The sequence below is a fragment of the Hylaeus volcanicus genome, chromosome 6 (assembly GCF_026283585.1).
Source record: "Hylaeus volcanicus isolate JK05 chromosome 6, UHH_iyHylVolc1.0_haploid, whole genome shotgun sequence".
Classification (NCBI taxonomy): domain Eukaryota; kingdom Metazoa; phylum Arthropoda; class Insecta; order Hymenoptera; family Colletidae; genus Hylaeus; species Hylaeus volcanicus.
The window spans coordinates 16,132,030-16,153,324 of record NC_071981.1 but is presented as its reverse complement, the minus strand read 5'-3'; the positions used below and the strand labels follow the sequence as shown (position 1 = coordinate 16,153,324).

General features: G+C 31.8%; 3 protein-coding genes and 1 long non-coding RNA gene across 5 annotated transcripts; 2 read left to right on the top strand and 2 right to left on the bottom strand.

The window, feature by feature from the left end:
- The first annotated feature begins 8,617 nt into the window (after positions 1 to 8,617).
- Positions 8,618 to 12,459, top strand: LOC128877880 (G-protein coupled receptor dmsr-1-like). Its single transcript, XM_054125505.1, has 4 exons — positions 8,618 to 9,997; positions 10,851 to 11,091; positions 11,742 to 12,152; positions 12,234 to 12,459. The coding sequence occupies exons 1-4, from the start codon at positions 9,674 to 9,676 to the stop codon at positions 12,437 to 12,439; spliced, it is 1,182 nt and encodes a 393-aa protein (XP_053981480.1). The 5' UTR covers positions 8,618 to 9,673; the 3' UTR covers positions 12,440 to 12,459.
- A 2,396-nt stretch (positions 12,460 to 14,855) lies between these two features.
- LOC128877882 (uncharacterized) lies at positions 14,856 to 16,100 on the bottom strand. Its single transcript, XR_008457316.1, has 3 exons — positions 15,522 to 16,100; positions 15,302 to 15,443; positions 14,856 to 14,995 (listed from the first exon to the last, which is right to left on the bottom strand). It is a non-coding gene; the product is annotated as an uncharacterized LOC128877882 (long non-coding RNA).
- Positions 16,101 to 16,234: 134 nt separating this feature from the next.
- Positions 16,235 to 17,974, top strand: LOC128877881 (NAD-dependent protein deacylase sirtuin-5, mitochondrial-like). Its single transcript, XM_054125507.1, has 5 exons — positions 16,235 to 16,608; positions 16,694 to 16,908; positions 16,979 to 17,121; positions 17,235 to 17,385; positions 17,630 to 17,974. The coding sequence occupies exons 1-5, from the start codon at positions 16,369 to 16,371 to the stop codon at positions 17,682 to 17,684; spliced, it is 804 nt and encodes a 267-aa protein (XP_053981482.1). The 5' UTR covers positions 16,235 to 16,368; the 3' UTR covers positions 17,685 to 17,974.
- LOC128877879 (fanconi-associated nuclease 1-like) lies at positions 17,389 to 21,157 on the bottom strand. 2 transcript variants are annotated; one of them, XM_054125504.1, is made up of 8 exons: positions 20,877 to 21,157; positions 19,443 to 20,788; positions 19,224 to 19,355; positions 18,699 to 19,145; positions 18,205 to 18,616; positions 17,995 to 18,117; positions 17,761 to 17,872; positions 17,389 to 17,591 (listed from the first exon to the last, which is right to left on the bottom strand). In XM_054125504.1, exons 1-8 carry the CDS (start codon positions 20,991 to 20,993, stop codon positions 17,548 to 17,550), a joined length of 2,733 nt encoding a protein of 910 aa, XP_053981479.1. In that variant the 5' UTR covers positions 20,994 to 21,157; the 3' UTR covers positions 17,389 to 17,547. The 2 variants fall into 2 exon arrangements, with proteins under 2 accessions (XP_053981479.1, XP_053981478.1); XM_054125503.1 differs by lacking the exon at positions 17,389 to 17,591 and having other exon boundaries at positions 17,631 to 17,872; positions 20,877 to 21,154.
- Positions 21,158 to 21,295: the final 138 nt, after the last annotated feature.

Here is a 21,295-nt window from a genome sequence, read left to right as displayed (position 1 = left end):
AGAGAGAGAGAGAGAGAGAGAGAGAGAGAGAGAGAGAGAGAGAGAGAAAGAGAGAAAAGGAAACGAACATTTTGAGATCAAGATATACGAATAATCTATATACCTGATAACGAGATAACATACTCCATGCCTTACATAGAATTATCTAAGCGTAAGTAGATGTATCTAAGTAGACGTATTAATCGAAATCAATTAGGAAAATTCAATAGTCAATGACGAATGATGAAATTAAAGAATTCAATGAACAATGAAACTACGAACAACTTATAAACCAACACCGAATTATTATCCGCGTAGTTTCATGGAATCGGTCGACAATTTTTCTAAACTTATTAAACTGTGTCCTCGAAGTGTTTCGAAATTTTACAACTCTGGCTCGATGTTGCAATTTTTGTTTGGACTTTTCACTATGAAATTAATATAAAGCAATTATGGCGCGATGCAATGTTACAGTCGAAACAGTTTAAATTGAATTCTTCGAGTATATTCGATGTAGAAAGACACATTTCCTTTTAATGTTAAACGGGAAGAGGATTGTTAAAGGTTATGATTTCAAAACCGTGCCGTTGATTAAGAAAGTATTTCCATCCAGGATTTTGTTATGAACAAATGTACGTTAGTTACAAATATTAGTAGGTATGCCTTTAGATTGCAGTTGTTATTATTAACGAATATTGTGGATGGAAAATTCAAGAAACGAACATGAACGCAGGCCATTCGTCGTTGATCGAGCTATTTTCTCAATCAACTTGTACTTCTAATTAAAGTGGAAAGTGGCGCTGATTAACAAAAATCTCACTACGGTAGTTGGTAAATTTAAATTTGTTCAAACAGTGAACAGAGCTTACGAATAACATCGTGACTTTTACGCGTACGCAAAAAAAAAAAAACATAATTTCTATAAAGCGTTTAATAAAAATTACGTTAATTTCTTTTATATCGTTCAACTTCTCACTAATTAGGAATCGTTTCTCGTTTCCTTAAATTGACGATTTTTTTAAATTCCATGGCAATAAAAACTTATAAATTTGTTAAATAAATTGTCCGAGACATTCGGGACATTAAACAATTGAAATCTTTATTTCGAAAGAATCTTAAACGTAATAACTTAAACATTTTTAAACAATAATTCTACAGGCAACGTTAAAATATTATCTAAATAACATGTTAATAATTTTATTCTTTAACGATGATTTATTTCCCCAAAGAAAAACTTTTGTATAGTTACCGTGTGATAAGACAAATGCAAATATTTATTTACCGTAATATCGTTTATTTATACAAAGAAAATATTAAAAAAAAAAAAGATTATTCTTCATTCATTAATTTATTTCTTTATTAATAATATAGTAGTTTCCCGGTAAACTCTTAATTGTGATAGTCTAAATAGGTGATTAAAATAAGTCACTAGCGCAAAGATAATTTGAAAGGAAAACAAATTTCAAATTTATTTCAATAAATAAGTAACCAATAAAAGTAATAATATATTCCGATAAGATAATTGGCGGATCGTATCGTTACTGGTTCAACAAAATTTCTAGTAAATGTTATTCATTTGAAAATTCAAAAAGGTTCACTTAAAAAAAAGAGTAACATCGTCGATTAACTTGTATTAGCGAATAAGCAGGAATAGTTGCTTATCATAAATCTTTTTAACCGTTTCTTTTTTCCCTTAAATACTAAACTCAATTGAATAGGTGCATATGAAATAAATTGAGAAACTACTTTGTTCGATTATATAAATAAAATAGTAAAATTAAGTAAACAATATGTAAACATTCTGGAGATGGGTGTTCATTCGCATGTAGGACCATGTATATTAAGTATGTACGTATACATATAACGGGTGATACGGATTCTTTCTGTGCCGTTTAGTTCGCGGGGCTTCCCCTATTGACATTGCTTCTCGTAACCGATGCGTTTTATGGCGTGCGCGAATGCGTACTATGCCGATCAAGAGCTGTTAGTTGCGCGAGAACGAGAAAGGTAAAGGGGATTCCCTTTTTCAACGGCAGAAATCCACTAAATCGGCTGCACACCAAACGGTGCTTCTCAACTTTACAAGATTCCTTTTTGTGATTGCTACGACAGTTACATTTATTTCTGCTTACTATGTTCGATGAATTGCGATCCAAATCTCCTAACACTTTTCTAACACTTTTGTGGGTTGAGAAACACTGATTTATCTCTTACGAATTTTGTTGTTACTTTGAAATAAATTCTACGGAACGTGGATTCCCAGGAGAACGTTCGAAAATTTCTTTCAATTTCTGGATTTAAAGAGCGGTGCAATAATAGGCGCGAGGTGTACGGCATTGAGATAATAGCAGAAGAAATGTAAATCTACTCTTGTAAAAGTTAATTGGTAACTAGTGCTATTATCTACGTTACGCCAGAGCAGATTTTTAAAGTGTACTATTGAGTTTGATGTATTCGATGGTAATTTTTGAATTATGGACTGATGTTGCGTATCTTCCAGTTTTAAATATACAAATGTTTTTGCATATCATTTACACCGTGACCATAAATACTAATAAATTATTAGATAAATTGTCCGATCGGTAAACTAAATATTTACAATTTTAATCCTCGATTAATGTGTATAACGTATTGTCAGTCTTTCATTTTGTTACATTAAAAAAAGTAACGTTAAAGTATCTACAATTTATTCCTTTATTTAATACAACTTATAACACGTTAAAAGTTATATTAAAGTTGTGTGTGTAATATGTGCTTACCAAGATAGCTAATAATTTTTCATTTTTCTTCCAAGTCAACCGCCATCAGCCGAGCACCGTCCTTTAAGTCCATAACAATAGTACCACGCGAGAGAATTGAAATAAATTGTGTTATTTGGAAGTTTCACTTTTTCGTAATAGATTATCCTTTGGTGTCAGCTTTGTTTCGGTAAACCGAAATATCGTTACGGAACGTGTAAGCAATTTTCGAAGAATCTTGCGGCGAATCGTCAGCGATTGAAATCGTTTAAACGAAGGCCTCTATAGATATGTCATCGTTACGGAATTACTACGAGAAAATCTCTATTATTGTAAAACATTTCCAGGTCGCAATTATAGTAGATATCTTTGGCATCGAAGCGAATGAAAGTTTTTAGGAGGATATTGCAATTACTGGTGGGAAATATTTTGCAAAACCTGACGACGAAACAATTTATTGTCAAATAATCGATTGTTTCGCATTTCTACTATTGGATTATCGAACAATTTATTATCAATTAACCAATTGTTTCGCATTTCTACCATTGAATTGCTGGTATATAGATCGAAAGGTGCGGATTTGTTTAACTTGAGTTGAACTTCTTCGGATAAGATGGCAAGTATTGCGAATGGAAATATCGCTAGTATAATTGGCCCGCGTGCGAAAAAACAGATTAACGTGAAGTGATGGCGATACCGATGGTCTTCTTTCGAAAACTGAAAATATCAATACATCGAAAGAGGAACTCGCGGTTGTGATATGCTATTAGAATTAAGTTACAATTAGTTGCTTCACTAGTTAATTAATTAGACGATCGTCCTAACCGGTTAGTGCAGCCTCATTGTCTTTGATTTGTTGTTTGTCATTTCTTTTATTCTTTCCTGTGTTATTTCTAATAAATTCACGGATTATTTTGTTTAAATGTCTCACTGTTTATTTATTTAGCCCTGTTTATCAATCTGTTTCCATACTCCACGACGTACAGGATATAAAAAGATTAACGGTCGCGATTCCTAGGTATGAATTTACACATTTGGATCGGTGGACGTTTGTCGGAAAATTCATTTTTTTAATTTGTTCAAAAATTCAATTTATTGAAATACATTCAGCGAAAGGTTTCTTTTTAACAAATATCGACCGACCGCGATGTGTAGATTCGTACATGAGAATTGTGTGAGCATTAATTTCGAGCATCCTGTACGGATTAATTGCTAAGAATTTTTCCTTTATTAAATATCCCATTGTGTTACTAATAAGCGTTGAGGTTATTTGTTCTCGTGTAATTTATTGGCAAATGTGTAAATGCGACATTCGATATCTCCATTGAAACTGATGAAACGAAATTAATAAGCATCGTTGATTCGCGAAAAATTACAGCGATACAGCACTTCGTAATTTGAACTTTTCTCTCGAAGCATTCGCATGTTTTTGAATGAAAAATTACGATGCTCATGATGAAAGATCAATTTTAAACTGAGGATTTGTAACGTTTAGACGGCACTTCGTAGAACGCAATTTGTTTTTTTTTTTCAGATGTTTTCAAAGGCACCACATCTTTTTAAAATACATTTCATAGATAAAGAGTCAAAGAATAGAGTAATAATTTTTATTACATTTATTAGATTTTTTGGCAATCAACTTACTCGCGTTCCGAAGTGTACAATCTATGATTTTAAAGGCGAAGCGTCGCGAGTATAAATTGACATTAACTATTTCCCTTTTTATTTAATTTTTTCAATATTCAGGTGTGCACATTTAAAAGAAGGTATATTAACATTCTAATATCTAAAGGGCACACTTTTTTTTATCGAACCTCTATTTTATTTATACTCTACTGTATTAGTAAAAACAAGTTTATTGAATTATTCACAATCTAACACTTAGGTATTCATAGCCGGGTATTTTTTACGACTTCAACAATGTTCACGTCACAGTAAGTAGAGTAAAATATTGATTTAACGGCGATTTCACGGTCCTATACTAATTCTAAGTACTCCTATACATAATCCCTAAGTTGTTCATGATTCTTAATGTACAAAAGTCTAAACTTTAATTACATGCTTTTATTTTTCAGCTGAATTATCATTAGCATAGACCAACAAAGTCAGCTATTAAAATTGGTTTAATAATTAAAATTTCCCAACTCGTTTTTTTAACTTTTGTAACATTTTTTTGACGAGTTTTTCAATGTTACACTTATTAATATTATGTTCTTTAAATAACTTTATTAAATGTTACTTTCTGCAACAACGACAAACGAAATGAGAAAGTCAGTTTAAACTCACTTTTCTCCCGTTGTACTTAGCGTATTTTAGTACTTTTGTTTGTTTTCCATCTGCGATCTTGATTGCCTAATCACTATAGAATAATTTCACACGTCTTTAACGAAAGAGTGGTGCCGATTTAAGAACATTCCACTAACGTTTTCCATGTCTGTATATCTTTTGATTTTGATCTTGTGTTTTAAAATATGTAACAAACAGTTGAGGTTTTAACTGTTTCTTCCTTATAATCACTCGATCCTCTTCTACTTAAACAATTTCTAACTACGCCAGAGCATCAAAAGTATGACGTGTAAGAGTCACTCTGTATAGCGAAAAAGTTAAAAGAATTACTTTGTCGTCCAATGTATAAAATACAATTTATACGTTGTCGTTATTTTCTTTTCTATGGTATTATAAATATTAACACTTTCTGTTTTGAGTTTCCAAATAATTTGTGAAAACTTTTGGTTTACTTGAAAAAAACTGGTTGGCAAAACCTTTTCAGAGTTTGTTGAAGTCATTACCGATCCGAAATGTATTACTTAATTCTGAAAGTCTACTTTTAACTCCGAAGTCCATCAGTTCGTTAATGATATTTCTGTCGTTCTTGTTACACGATGTTTTTGTTATCAATTGTAACCCTTTCATATAATTATGTTACTCAGCGCTATTTCTCACGATATCAATGTACGTTAATGCACGAAACAACAGCAATAAATACGATTCATAAGCGATCATTATCCAGTATTGATAATGATAATTAATTATAGTTAGGTAATCGAGCTGTGAAACTTAAGAGTTGAAATTAACGAAGCCAATAACTGTTAAATTAATTTTAACTAATTTCGATTTCGAGAAATTGACTAACTTAAGGTATGATTAAAAATTAGTGCTGCATCACCGAAACGAAGGAGAAATATTATTTTGCTTTTGAACGCGTTAAATTCATTTTGAAAAACAAATCGAATTTAATTTCTGGTACGATATTTATAGCTCGTGTACATATGGCAAATGAAACACTTCGATTGCTTCGTAAATTTCGTTTTTTGTATTCGTTTTTGCAAAATTGTAGTTCTTCTGCTATTTTTACGACGAGAAAGTATCGTCAACGTTTACTATGTTCGTAAACGATACAATCACGCCTACAACGCCCACAAGTTTTTGAGGTCATAACCTTTGTTCTAAGTTTAATTGTTGTTGCGTTCTTGCGTCTATCAAAGGGTCCTAGACGACCTTGAAAACAAAGAAGAACAACCATTTGCGAATTTCGAATAATATCGTTCGACGCGATGATACACGGTAATTGTGATACAAGAAAAAACAACTGTAGACGACGCGGACGGGAGAGAAAACGAAAAATTACCAATTAATTAGTTAGTTAACAAATACATAGAAGTAGGTAATTTCTTAGATGATTACGAGAGTAAGATACAGGGAATATATTATACATGCGCGTGCATGCAGACAAAAATTATTAGTTGTACGCGCGTGTGTGTGTATACAATTAATCGAGGCAAAATTTTATCCACGAAACCGATAAATGATTAAGGTAATTTATTAAAAATTGTATTTATCGACACAATTAGAGGGTGATAGAGTGGTATACAATATGTATAATTAATTATACATTAGAATAATTATCATATTGACTAATTAAATGCATACATTGTACGTGTATACATTAACAGCAGCAAAGTAAATGATGTTCTTGTATACATAAACGATAATACTATTATTATCAACATATGTATATCATATACGCAAATATATATGTACATATATATTTGTATATATAGATATATTTAATATTGTATACACATTAGTGAATGTTCAATGTTGAAATAAAATGCATACACGTTGTTTACACCATACAAGACTCCTTTTCTGTGTATTATATTATTTTATACCTCTCGCTACTAGGTCGTGTATACAGTGGCGGCCATATACTTACGTACAGTTAATAAAATTAAATATTATTTCCTGTACACTTATACATTAAACAAGTATAAGAAAATCAGTTACATTTTTTATAAGTTTACAATATACGCAATAAGATGTTAAAATAACTGGATAGATCCATTCCTTTGGCATGTATTCTTCGGCGAATGGAAGCGATACATTTTTTACAATATCCAAATACACGTATCGGTCCATGATTCCAGTTATCCGATGAATAGGACGTGTACCTTTTACTATCATAGCCCCCCAAACGAGTACCGACCCACCACCACCTTTTACAATCGGTTTAATGCAATTGTTATTAAATTCTTCTCCTTTGCGATGTCTCACGTACACTTTGCCATCAGATCCAAATCCATTAAATTTTGATTCATCTGTAAAGATTACTCTGGACCATTGCCGGGGCATCCAGTCTAAATGTTCTTTCGCGAAAGCGATCCTAGCCCGACGATATTTTTCTGAAACGAACGGTTTCTTTCTAGCAACGCGTCCGTATAATCGAACCTCATTAAGTCTTCGCTGGACAGTTTTAATACTTATTTCTTCATAAAGATCTGTTGATATTTCATCGTGGATGGAAACTGCAGTTTTGAATCTGTCCGCTTCAGATAATCGGTGAATCTTGCGATCAGTTCTTTGATCAGTTTTTCGTGGTCTTGCTTTACGAGGAACATTGTCTGGTGTTCCATGATGCTTAATATGTTGTATATTGTTTAAATTTTGCTTAGTTGTGAGAAACAAAAGCGCACGTAAGTAGTTGTCCGATACAAAACCGACAGACCAGAACAACCAGACATTTACAAAGTACTTATTTTCTCGAAATAAGTAAAATTTCTACTGCAGATATGTACATCAAGGTTTAACACTCATAGAAATAAATTGTTGATACGACTATCTGAGCTCTGTAGAAATAACTCAGGTTTTAAAGTTAAAATATAAAGTGTACGTAAGTAGATGGCCGCCACTGTAAATAACACGAAGGCTATCTAGACTATTATCCCAGACTATTTTCAACATTTTCATTCTCACGAGGAAATTCGTTGTCTATCGAAACAACTACAATCTTCTGGTTAGCTACGATGGGGCTGAACATCCTCTTTGTATTATACTGAGAGAAGCGGACAAACAAAAACATTGCTCTTTAAAACCCCACTGTGGATTTCTTAGTAATAAAGTAATCGGTGAAACAATGAATAGCTTTAAGTAGAAATAAATTTTGACAATAGTTTCGCAATTGTTGGATGTTTGATTACACCATCCTTCTTTATAGGTCGGAAGGTATAAATGAAAAATACTTGATTTACTATAATACTGACACGGGTCGTAAAACGATGAATCATGGGCAAAAGGAGAAGGAGAGACTCGCAATTGCTAAGATAAACTAAACGCTGCTGCTGGAAGCAATCGAAATCATATTTTACGATGTTTACGGACAGTTTGCCTGATATTTAAGAATCGTGTTTTCTTTCTTCCTCGACTCTCTGAAACTGTCTGAAATACCGAGGCTCGCGTGAACCCGATTCGTACGTCAGTATGTGCCTGCTGCACCATCATTCCGTTAGGTGGCACGTCGGTGGTACGGTATATTCGTCGAATTTTTGAATTTTGAAAATGCCCGATTTAACCGTACCGTTCGCACTGGTTGCGCGGCATTAGCTCGATCGACATCGCGACGTTCGGACATTGTCGTGGGAAAGCAGTGTAACTTTTAACGAATTCAAACATTTCTAATTATCGATATAATAATAAATACAAAAAATGTATACGATAAACAATACCAAATTTATTTGAGTGTTTACCACGTCGCCACAGCATCTTTTATCTCTGTTTTGATTTTAAAAACAGACGAATCAAACTTCTAAAGTTTTTATCAACGATACACTAAACGTTACACTCGGTATAACAATTTGTAATGAAAGTATTCTTGAAACAAAAATAAATACTACGCGAAATGTCAAGAGATTCCTTGTTAGTTACATTGAAAGTACAGGAAGTGGATGTTCTTCGATCATTGAGTGAAAATTGGAGGGTCCCGATGAAATCAACAAACTTTTCGAAATTGTACTTTGTCCCGATGTAAAAGTGTATTGAATTTAGAGGACTGTCTTCTTTGAAGTTCCAGAAAATAAAAAAATGCTGTATAAAAAAACACTTTTTCAATGTCATAGACGAGGTCTGAAGAATTTAATTCACGAAGATAGAGAACGAGTATACGAACAATTTTTTGAGAAGAAAAAGTAATCGAAAACAAATGTTCGCGAACGACCAATGGATTGTCTAACTGTAACATGCGAAATTGCGTCAAAACACATAAGACGACTCTAAAGATCGAGGGAGACAAGAATAACAAACAATGCTAAATATATTCTACAAAACGAAGATACAAGGAATTTGATTTAAGATACACTTTCCTCGAAGAAATTGGAACGACTATTCAAACAAGGATTTTACAGACGCACTTTAGAAGTTTTTCCAATTGAGTGGGGAAAGTAATTACGACGAAACCATGAATTACTACCGAACTATTTAAAGAATCTTCGTTCACGACATTTGTCTTGGAGGACCAAGATAATATAATTAACAATTGTCGTTCCGTAGAAGATATTCGAATGTTGTGGAAAATTATTGAATCCCGCATTCGAATAATTACGTTTAGGGAAATTGTTTCACCGATAGACACCGGTGAAATACGTTAATAAAATCAAAACGGAAGTAGTCCATTTCCAAGAGACATGACTTTTAACGATTCATCGACCGATTACGTTTGCAATTTATCGTCCTTTCATTCGCATTATTCTCATGCGCATGGATGGATTTCCCTTCTCGTTTGTATTTTTGGTTCGATTGCAAACATTTTGAACATTCTCGTTCTAACGCGACGGGAAATGCGATCACCAACGAATTTAATTTTAACGGGATTGGCCGTGGCCGATTTATTTGTAATGATCGATTACATTCCTTTTTCCATTCATATCTACCTATACCGTCGATCAAGAAGAGACACCTTTACCTACGGATGGGCATCTTTTGTGTTATTTCATTCGCTCTTCTCACAGGTAACAACCGATTTACTTATCTCGCAAGTAGAATTACAGACGTTGCCTTCACTTGATGATTTTGTTAACGATAAGAGTTCAAAAGTAGAAACGAATGAAATATTTTTCTAATCTAATCAAATGTAGTAAAACCGTATATTTCCTATCACAACACTGCAAATATATAATCATGCAAGTATTTACATATTTTCTTCTGCAAGATAAAATCTATTTACAATAATGCAGTACTACATCGACATAGTGAGTGTACCGGACAAATAAAGACACATATAATTAAAAAACTTGAACCTTGGGAAAATGCAAGAAAATTGTGGTGGTGCAACGTCTACCAAAAGAAAAAGAAACGGACAGTAACTATTAAAAAGTATTTCTACAATTGTATTTCAATGATTCGTTCAATGTAGTAGTGAAAAAATAACCGTAAATGGGGCAATTTTTGAAACAGCTCGAAAATTTGGAAACTGTAATATTCACTTCTTTAATTTTTTTTTTTTTTTTAATATAAAAAAGGTCTCAAGTATTAAGTAACATTGAATGTCGATCACTTATATTCTGTAAAAATTCTTTTATCTGAACATATCTACCGCGCCTTCAAAGTGGATTCAGCATCTTTTCAAGTTATTTGGGATTCTATTTTCTATAAAAGTATCCGTTTTTAATATGTATCAATGATAGGGGTCAAAATTATGTAAACTTAAATAAAGTCAAAAAGAAAAACGGTATATACAGTGATTTTGATATTCCAGACAGAAATTGTTGAAAGAAAAGCAGAGAAATGAATATTCAAACTTTGATCAAACCTTTCAAATGATAAAAGTATTAGAAATAAATTCATAAGGCTTAATTTTCGCAGGTGTGTCACACAATCGCGATTTGTTTAACTTTAATATTGGGCGTATGGAGATACGTGGCAGTAGCAAGACCACAGAAAACCACAGAGTGGTGCAGTTACAAAAGAACTACTTTCGCGATTCTGACGGCGTACGTTTTCTGCCCTGTGCTTTGCGTGCCATTGTATATTACGACGAAAGTAAGAGAGCAAGTGGAGATTCTAGATTCCGACGGAATGAGTATTCAAAATACAAATCTGACCGGTGAGCACTACTCTACTTAAACACATACTTTTCATGGTTTTACGATTTGTGAAAAAAACGTGCATTTATCAGTATTTTTTAATGTTTTCGTAAGAGAACACTTATCCCTCCGAACAGAAATTGTTATTTCTTTGAATATAATAAAAACAATATTCTTCGTAAACGTAAACTATGTATATTCTAAATTATGGATGAGAGTTTCATATAAAGAAGACATTTGATTTCATATATAACACATGACACAATTCACATTGAAATTATTACTCGAAAGGTTTTTGACTGCAACGTTTCTTTCAAGTATTAAATTACTTTTAACATTTTTTAATTATAATTATAACTGCTGTTGCATCAGAAAAATGTCTTCTTTTATATAAAAAATTCTTCTTTAATGATTTATAACTGCGCTTCCCAACACCCTTTTTATATCATACTACACTGAGAAAAGGCTTTTCATGAGAACATGAGAACACTTTTTGAAATAACAGAGACTAAATCGATAATACGATAGAATAATTTGTATTATATTACAATTATAAACCGTTTACACTCTACAAAATTTACAATGTTCAAATGTAGGAATACTTTTAAAAGTAAATAAAATTTCAATTTTACAGCGAAAGTTCAAGTATTACAACATTTTCTGTTTCTAGATTCATCGTTAGTAAACGGAACAAACACGACTCTCTACTTTGTTAAATTAACAGATACTGCACAAAATCACAACATACTGGAAGAATTGAATTTTTGGATCTATAGTATCGTTATCAAACTTTTCCCCTGCTTCGTGTTAACGATTGTCATTTTGAAACTCGTTCAAGTTCTACTGCAAGTGAAACGAAGAAGACGAACACTAACTAATTGTAAGAACATTCACATGAAAAATCTGGATGGAATGAAGTGTATTAGACGAATGAAGAAGGAAAGACAAACCGATAGAACTACCATGATGTTACTTGTTGTTTTGCTCCTTTTTCTATTGACAGAATTTCCTCAGGGAATTCTGGGACTTTTAAGTGTGTTGTTAGGAAGAACTTTCTTTCAAACTTGTTACATGATGTTAGGTCAGTATGAAAAAACTATCAAAAATCTTTTTTTTTTCAGCCAATAATCTGAGCAATACTTAAAGATTTATTAACTTACAGATGACCTCATGGATACGTTGGCCCTTGTAAATTCTGCTATAAATTTCATCCTTTATTGCACAATGAGTAGACAGTTCAGAAAAACATTCAACGAACTGCTTTGCAAAAATTGGAAAATCCCCAGGAACGATGGGAAACAAATTGTTATAAAACGCCATAAAAGTGCGGGTCCTAATAACACGGTAACACAGGTGACGCTGGTGTAGCTAGCTAAAAAATGTTGAATTTCTCGTTCTTTGATATTTCTGACTGTATCATACATCTAACAGTTTATAATTTTAATTTAATTAATATATTTTAGTAATAATAGGTTTTTCATTGTTGAAGCACCTGACGTGATATCATAAACAAGTGTTCATTTTGTACAATACTTTGTTCTTCTCATACATACTAATTATGAAATTTGTTAGTAACTATATTTTTAATTAATAGTTATTATAGAAAAGTAAATTAACAATGTTAATTTCACTTAAGAAGGCACTTAGACATGTAGCAGCTTTACTGAACAAAGTATGTCAAAATAACACCAAAAAATTAATAGGGTCGAAATAGGGTGTCAAGGAGATTATTTTTTCTAAATAAACTCTGTGAATTAGAAAACTCTGGTTATAAATTGGGATTAGAATACCGATATACCGATTTGCCGAGAATGTCTTCCCTTTTATTGTTAATTAGGCATTACGATACCAGTAAGTAACAAAAAATTTGTATAAATTTACCCGTTGCAACGACACTTACAATATAATAATATAACGTTAATAAGCTAACTGTGATCAATCCTAAAACTACTCTAGAAATATTAGCAATAGAAATAAATTAACTATTTATACTTTTTTTACGTTTCGGTTCGAATACGAGACCTCATTACAAGACCTTATACTTTTGCTGTTATGCCAAATCGAACAACTACTAAATCTAACAGAATTAATAATAAATAGCCTACATTAAGCCATAAGATTGAATGAACTTTATTTACAGGGTTGCGATGTCGTATAACTTGACTATAATACTTAATATACTAATCCTACAATTGTTTGCTTTTTATTAGGTAGACTGGAAAGTAATGTCGTTTCTTTTACATTAAATTCAAACAGATTTTTAATAAATTTCTATTTTTAATCAGTTATGCAATCGCCATCGTTATCAACAGCCTTTTGTCATCTATTGTGCAGATTTTCAATGCCAGATCGATAAAAATCAACGAGTTGAGCGGTAAACAAGTTTTTAAACAAGTATTTAAAAACGGTGTTACTTTCTAGTTCACCTAATACATTCGTTTAATTTTTCCTTCATATTACCTTGTATTTGCATTTGTTTTTATTTGTTTTCATCATACTCCGGCATCCCCATTAATAATGGGGCCTTTTGACCGCTCAAACTTCAATGTAAACATAACCTGCCTGCATAATGACTAATGTATATGTACAGTGGGTGTAGAATGTATTCGTACACCGATCAATTTCCCAAAGAACTTTTGTGTGAAATTTTAGTTTCTTAACATCTTTTTTTGTAATCAATGATATTTTACATATTCTCGAAAGTCTCTATGATAGATATAGTCCAAACAACATTTACTAGTTAATATAATTTGTGAAATTAACAAAAAGATGCGAAAAGTGGAGAAAGTACAGAAGCAATAAGTATTTGTACGATTCTTATGACGAACCATTTACAGCAGAGTTTGTAACGTAAACACATTAGTTTATTGCTTCGTGCGAATTAGAAAACATAAAATTTCCAGTAAACTACTTTTAAACAGTTGTCCGAATACTTATTGCTTCAACATTTCTATCGATTAGTTGCTTTTTTCTTGTTAATTTCGCAACTTGCATAAATAGCTATTTTTTTTTTTGTAATCTATCTATTTTAGACATTTCCGAGAATATGTAGAATGTCATTGTTTATAAAAAATGAGTTAATAAATTACAATTTTACACAGTTTTTTTTTGGAAATTGATCGGTGTACGAATACTTTTTTCACCCATTGTATGATAAATGTAAAAATATATAAAATATCAGCAATAAAATGAAATTATTTTTCGAACAACCCAATAAAAATTTTAATCATGTTCATGTGTTTGTTGTATGTGTCGTGTCCTTAAATATAGTCAGTCATATAAATATTCATGCCCTTTATATCTATCGACAAAATTTGTTTAAACTTTTTCGTTATCAATATATTTATATGTAAAGTTTATTCATGTACATATTTCTAATGAAAAATTTATTTGGATACGTCGAACCTATCATTTAATTAGAGTTTCTTGAATAAACAGAGGGTACGAATACTTATGGGACTGACTGTGTAAGTATTACAATACTCATTGCAAAATCAGAATTCGTTGGTTATTTAACGTGAATTTAAACTTGCTACTAAAAATTCAACAAAAACGCAATTATAATGAAAGATAGGTTTATGAAAAAATCAATCAAATTGAATAAAATGATAGCAGAAAATATGCAACCGCGACCAATTACAGTAACACGACGCCATTCTCAACTGTCACAAAGTTTCGAGTTGAAAAAAGTTTGTATTAATTTTGTTCGTTTCATCGTGACACTGGTACGTTATGAAACCATGTAACATACTTACGATCGATAAGAATTCGCACAAAAGACAGTAAAAATATGAATAAATATGATACCGTTTCGTTTGAATAAGTTGCAAACTTCACCACTCTTGATGAGATTCTGTTTGAATCAAACGCCAAGCATTGTAGCATCGATGACTCGAAATTCCCGTTCAAATTTCAATCAGAGTCCTGTAACAGGAAAACGTGATTAGTTTAAAGCATGTTTGTTCACACAAATACAGTTATATTATAATAAAAGAACAGTCGGACTCGAAATAACCCGTAAAAGACTGTAATTTAAGTTAGAGGCATAGTATCAATTAACATCGAGTGAAAAAGACGCGCGAAACCGATAGAACTTTTCTCGCTATACTCATCGAATTTATAATTGAAACTATACCAATATTAGATGAAAGCACTATATAGAGATAGAGTAAACGAAAGTAGTAATAGCAATTAGCAGAGATCAAAAGACAGCAGGTAGAAAATAAGTACCTAGTTAATTGCGAAACGCTCAGCACGTCGTATCGCGCCAATTTCCACGGAACGAATGACTCCTTCGGCTCGCGCCGCCAAGCGGCGAGTGGGGGCAACCCCACTTCTCATTTAAGTTTGTATTTCCAAAAGTCCTTCGTATCTTAAATAATTTTGAGGAAAGAAGGAAATAAACATATCAGACAGATGCGTCGATTAGTTTCCCAATGATTTATCACACCTTTTCTACCGTCACATATTCTATGTCGCTCGTCTTATTATACATCCCAATGATTAGACTAATGTATCATTAGATTCACAAGTAATTTGTATAATATAAATATCATAATTTTGTAACGACACGACTAATATTCGATACGTAAATATTTATATTCGTCTTTACTAACGTTCTCAGAGTCATCGTTCATCGTCCTTGTATAAAGAGTGCGCTTCGAAACAATCAATTTTTTACCAAGCCGGTAAATCAGTTTGCGAGACACGATCGGTCGGTAAAGTGTTAAAATACGTATAATAAGCTTCAAAAGTTGATAAGATAAATCGGAACTGGACTAAATTTTTTGTAGAGTCTACAATGCAGACTGATCAAAACTTTGACTATAATAGTCACGGAGTCAAAAGGTCAGCGGCATGCTCTAATGTAATGCATGGTTATTTCTATACGTTTCTAACATGTTGCAAACCTTAGACTTACAAGGAGAGTGCAAGACCTTCAACTCACCAATTTCATTGAAACTTTGTACACTTATAGATTTCGCTCCTCTGATTACGAATATATACCATTATAGGGGCAGACATTCAATAGTTTTTGAGATATTTGTAATTAAAGTTTTATTATTACCTTAATGTACGAGTTTAGTTGCAACAATCGTCAACTGTAACGGTGGCGCACCGATAGAGTACCAGACTCGTACGCCGCTGACCGGGGTTCACCGGTTCTCCGGCAGTTATGCTCTCTGGTGAACTCAATAATATGTATGTACGATTGTTGCCTGACAATTGTTGCTGATCATTGCAGATTGTTGCATGATAATAATATTATTCATGTATCCATGCTTCAAATATGAAGTATGAATGTCATGAAATCATTTCGAGAAGCGTTATCCAACGCAAAACATGTGTTGATATTAACTGGTAGCGGAATTTCGGCGGAATCAGGTATTCCCACATTTCGTGGTGCCGGTGGTTTTTGGAGGAAGTATCAAGCCCAAAATCTTGCAACCCCAGAAGCATTTACGGCAAATCCTTCTTTAGTCTGGGAATTTTATGAATACCGCAGAAGAGTGGCAAACGAAGCTAAACCCAACAAAGTATTTAGATAATATAACTACATAATATATTTCATTTATTTAACGCATTCTAATACTTTTATTGTGTTTACTGTGGTATTTGTAGGCTCATGAAGCAATAGCATCTTTTCAAGATCGTGCCCTAAAAGAAGGTAAAAATGTCACCATTATAACGCAAAACATTGATGAACTTCATCAGCGTGCTGGTGCCAGTAACGTGGTGGAACTTCATGGTTCGCTTTATAAAACTCGTTGCACAGTTTGCAATGAGGTTGCTGTAAATACAAATATTCCCATATGTCCTGCATTAGAAGGAAAAGGGTAAAATATGATTGCAAAAGCTATTACATAGATTTTATGCTGTGAATATTATTTATATTAGTATATATAGATCTCCAGATCCAAACATTATGATTTCTAATATTCCAAAAAATGAATTACCTTTATGTCAAAAAGAAAACTGTAAAGGTTTGCTGAGACCTCATATTGTATGGTTTGGTGAAAATTTAGATGAATATGTATTAAAGGAAGCCTGTAAGTACATTTCAACAATATATACTTTATAACAATATATTACAATGTTGTACAAATAGTGTAGGTAAAAATTTGTTGTGTTAATAAAATATTGTTCTTGTTTAAAATACTAGTTAATGCTGTAGAAAATTGTGACACTTGTTTGGTCATTGGTACATCATCGATTGTATATCCTGCAGCAATGTTTGCACCACAAGTAGCAAATCGTGGTATACCTGTTGCTGAATTTAACTTAGAATCAACTCCTGCTACAAGACACTTTATGTAAGTTAAATTCGGAACTATCTAACATGCTCTATGAATAGAATATTAATATAGTTTTTGTAGAAAAACATTAAAAATAAGTAGTATTTTAAAGCATTTAAAAGCATTATATCTCTCAGATTTGGAATAATTCTTTTAAATAGAGGTTAATATGCAAAATATTCATTCATCCAGATCTTCCATAGAGTTTTTTGCACTGAATTTATCTGTAACAGAGTAATAATTCTTTTTATTTGCTTTGAAGGTATCATTTTGAAGGACCCTGCACTATTACAGTAACAGAAGCTTTGAATCCTTAAATCTACAAATGTGTAAATTTAAGACCTTCTGTATGTGGAGAAATACCTAATCTAATACATTTAACTGTATATTTACCTCGTACTAGACATAGTTCAGTACTAAGTCCTAGCTGGTTTAAATATTCCAACCATAATTGTTGTTTTGTTGAAAGAACATCTCTAGGACCTTTTACCTCTACAATTTTATGCTATAAAAGAAATGTATGTAGATAATACGTATGCTATACAAAAATGTATGTACATAAACTGTTCTTATTTGAAAAATATAAAATTATTTATTTGCAATATTATTTATTGTGTAAATGTCTACCTGTTTAGTGTTATAATTCCATACAATTAAATCAGGAAATCCAGCCTTCCACAGTTTGAAATTTTCTATAAGTCGTTTACAAATTCCTATGATACCATGGACTCCTATACAACATACTATTTCCTAAAAGCAAAAATTACTTTGTTATTTTTTCATATATTCTTATATTATACAGTATATTGTGAAAAGTCATACGAAAAAAATGCATACTTTCAACTGTGAACTACTTTTCAACAAGCTTGAGTTCATTATAGATTGATATTGACTATATGTTTTAAATCTTGTTTCCATGTACATGCTTAAAGATTCTGGATCGAAATCATTAATTATCTGAAGTTTCATGTCCAATTTCTCTTTTCTATTTTCATAGAAATGTTCTGTGAATAAATCGTCTGGTGCATGTTGATATGGAGTTACGAACGCTCCAGGAATATGAATATCATAAAGTTCTTCCCAAAATAAAGTAACGAATAAAAGAATTGGCAATTCGCCTTCACAGTGTAATGCATTTGAAAAACCTTGTTCACAGTAATGATATGATGCAAGCCTTTCTACTGATCCATACATTTGACTTTCGCTATTACTTTCTATACACCAGACACTTTTACTCCCTGCAGCACTCCTAAAAAAAAAAATAAATAAAAAATAAGAAAATTATATTATTTGTCATTTGATGAAAAACTCATTGGTGCAACTAAACTTACTTAGGCATCATTGAAGCATTAATAGTATTAGATGGAGTTTTGTATTTTGGCATTTGATCATTATGATCATTTAAAACTTCATTAATATTGAATTTTGTAAGAGACTTTACTCCTGTCTTTCTTTTATTAATTTTATTGGCTCTTTCTAGAAGTTCTACTTTATCTACTCGCGATAAATTTTGTGTGCCTAAGGCTTGTATTATTATCGAAGCACTAGCTTCCACATCTTTATGATGGACCATTTTAATAAGTGCCAATTCATTGTACCATCTTCCCTTACTTCTAGACATATGACAGTTTTGTTCTATTAAGAAGTTTAGAATTTCAATAACTCGCTTTTTGTCTTTATCTTTTTTAAACGCGTCTATACATTTTGAAAGTACTTTTAGCCATACATATCCAGGCATAAAACGTCTTACATGCATGGGAAGTGTAGAATTTTGTAGTCTACAAAATGTTTATTATTATATATTATAAATAATACTAAAGTTTATACTCAACAAAGTGGTATATATTTTCAGGTACCTTAATGATTCAACTTTCAATATATTTGGCAATATCTCCATAGCTGAATTGCCATAGTACTGAACATTCTTCCAATCTTTTTTCTCAATAGATTGCAATGTACTAAACAACACAGATTTAGCTTGAATGTAACTGTAAGTTCAAATAAATTTAAGTACCTTTTTTATCTAACTTAGTAACATTATATTCAGACACTACGTAATGTACGAAAATACTCACCTTACTAAATGTAATTCACAAGAAAATATTGGAAACTGAGTAACAGGAACATTCGGAAATTTTACTTTTTCTGTATAATTATCATAGAGCTTAAAAAATGTATCTGCTATACTCATTTTTGGAACTTGATTTGGTATCAGTAAGGTAATTATTTTGTCAATAAGATTCCATGTTCTGTCTGTTATGCGTATACAATACTCTAATATATCAAGAATGTAAGTATACAAAATATTATTAGGTTTTTTCGCTCCAGGAAACAAAGATTTATTCTTTGATAATTTTAGTAGTTTTCCTATCATAATTTCTTTTTTTCCTTTAGTATCTATCTTCATATTTTTACAAAGTTGTCGAATTTCGTCAACTTGCAGTAAATCAAGCAAGGTAGATATATTTTCAGTTTTAATCTCAAATGTGCAAACAGATTGTGAGACAAGAAGTTTAAAAACATTGTGTAAATCTGAAGCTATTTCTGGATACTTTATATTACTTTTCCTATACCATGTTCTTTTTCTTTTTATCATACATGCCAGGAGCATTTGAGCTTCTTTAGGAAGAGTAACAATGGAGTATATGAAGTCCAATTCCTTTTCATCAAAGTAACCACAATTAATTGGATTGGAAAGAACAGTAAAAATTGTAGTGTACAAAATTTTTGATTTTAAATCATTACAGAAAATTACTTCATTTAATTCATATTTCATTGAAGTCTTAGTGTTTACGGATTCATATTGATAATCAAATGTGCCACTAGAATATATTTCTTCTAAATCAAAATTATTTTGTGGAATAGCACCTTCCTTTGCTAGATTCATATACTCAATTGCTTTTATTACAATATCAGAATCTGTAGTATGACCAAACAGTTTTCTTGGTGTTATATTTTTTGTAATTGAAACTTTTGGAGAATACTTTGACCTTTTAGATGGGGAAATGGAACCATGACAGTTTGCTGTTGGAGAATTATTACTGTCAGGAGTCCTCAATCTCTTATTTGGTGTCCTTTTTAAGTGGATATTATTATCTTTGTTTGGTGTTCTTAAACATATCTCATTATCATTTACTATTTTCTTTTTTATTATATCACTTGTATCAGTAAGTGGTGACTGTACATGTTTAATACCAACCACATTTTTAGATGATTCTTCTATATCATTATTCTTACACAATGACGAATCATTCCTTTCTATTGTACCACAACTTTGAAATAGCAATTCTATAGCATCAGTATCAATGTCCTGGATTTCATTAACCTTTTCATGTCTGATTGTACAATTTGACATGCTATCAGATTGTACACTACGTTGAGACAATGAAGTATTTTGTTCCTCATTTTTCTTTTTCTTTCTCTATAAATAATAATACAAGTAAGACTAAACAACAAGTGTTATGTACATAATAATACAAACAATCGATAAGAATAAAAGAATAACTTACAATTCTTGAGTATGGGATATTTTTTAATCCAGAACTCTTTTTAACGTTAGTCATAACATTGGACCTTCGTTTACTAATTGTTGATTTAAAATATTGGTCAATGCGCTTTTGCAACATTCTTCCATATATGTAAATTCCGTACAAATTATTTCATTGTACCTTTTATCTTCACTATCTTATCTCTTACTTAAAATCACTTAGAACTAAAAAGTGAATCATACTGAAGTGAATTCGGAGTTGATTTTGTTTGGCTCAGCCAGCTGATACCGGCTGATCCATTGATTATATATAGTCAAAGAGCTCATCCTGATCCCGGAAAAATGAAAATTATTCGCATATTGCACCCAGGTGGCGTAGCTCAACCATAGACATATGAAAATATAGACCGAGTATAAACTGCTACTATAGGTAAGGGGGGT

What these genes read in the sequence shown, in the direction of transcription:
- LOC128877879 (XM_054125503.1), bottom strand. Translation starts at nt 20,993, where the DNA reads ATGTTGCAAAAGCGCATTGACCAATATTTTAAATCAACAATTAGTAAA. An exon ending in AATGCTTCAATGATGCCTAA is followed by an intron (nt 18,617 to 18,698) that starts GTAAGTTTAGTT and finishes TTTTTTTTTTAG; the next exon opens with GAGTGCTGCAGGGAGTAAAA. An exon ending in AAAGTAGTTCACAGTTGAAA is followed by an intron (nt 18,118 to 18,204) that starts GTATGCATTTTT and finishes TTTTGCTTTTAG; the next exon opens with GAAATAGTATGTTGTATAGG.
- LOC128877881 (XM_054125507.1), top strand. Translation starts at nt 16,369, where the DNA reads ATGAATGTCATGAAATCATTTCGAGAAGCGTTATCCAACGCAAAACAT. An exon ending in ACGAAGCTAAACCCAACAAA is followed by an intron (nt 16,609 to 16,693) that starts GTATTTAGATAA and finishes TGGTATTTGTAG; the next exon opens with GCTCATGAAGCAATAGCATC. An exon ending in CCTGCTACAAGACACTTTAT is followed by an intron (nt 17,386 to 17,629) that starts GTAAGTTAAATT and finishes TTTGCTTTGAAG; the next exon opens with GTATCATTTTGAAGGACCCT.
- LOC128877880 (XM_054125505.1), top strand. Translation starts at nt 9,674, where the DNA reads ATGACTTTTAACGATTCATCGACCGATTACGTTTGCAATTTATCGTCC. An exon ending in TTCATTCGCTCTTCTCACAG is followed by an intron (nt 9,998 to 10,850) that starts GTAACAACCGAT and finishes TAATTTTCGCAG; the next exon opens with GTGTGTCACACAATCGCGAT. An exon ending in AACTTGTTACATGATGTTAG is followed by an intron (nt 12,153 to 12,233) that starts GTCAGTATGAAA and finishes ATTAACTTACAG; the next exon opens with ATGACCTCATGGATACGTTG.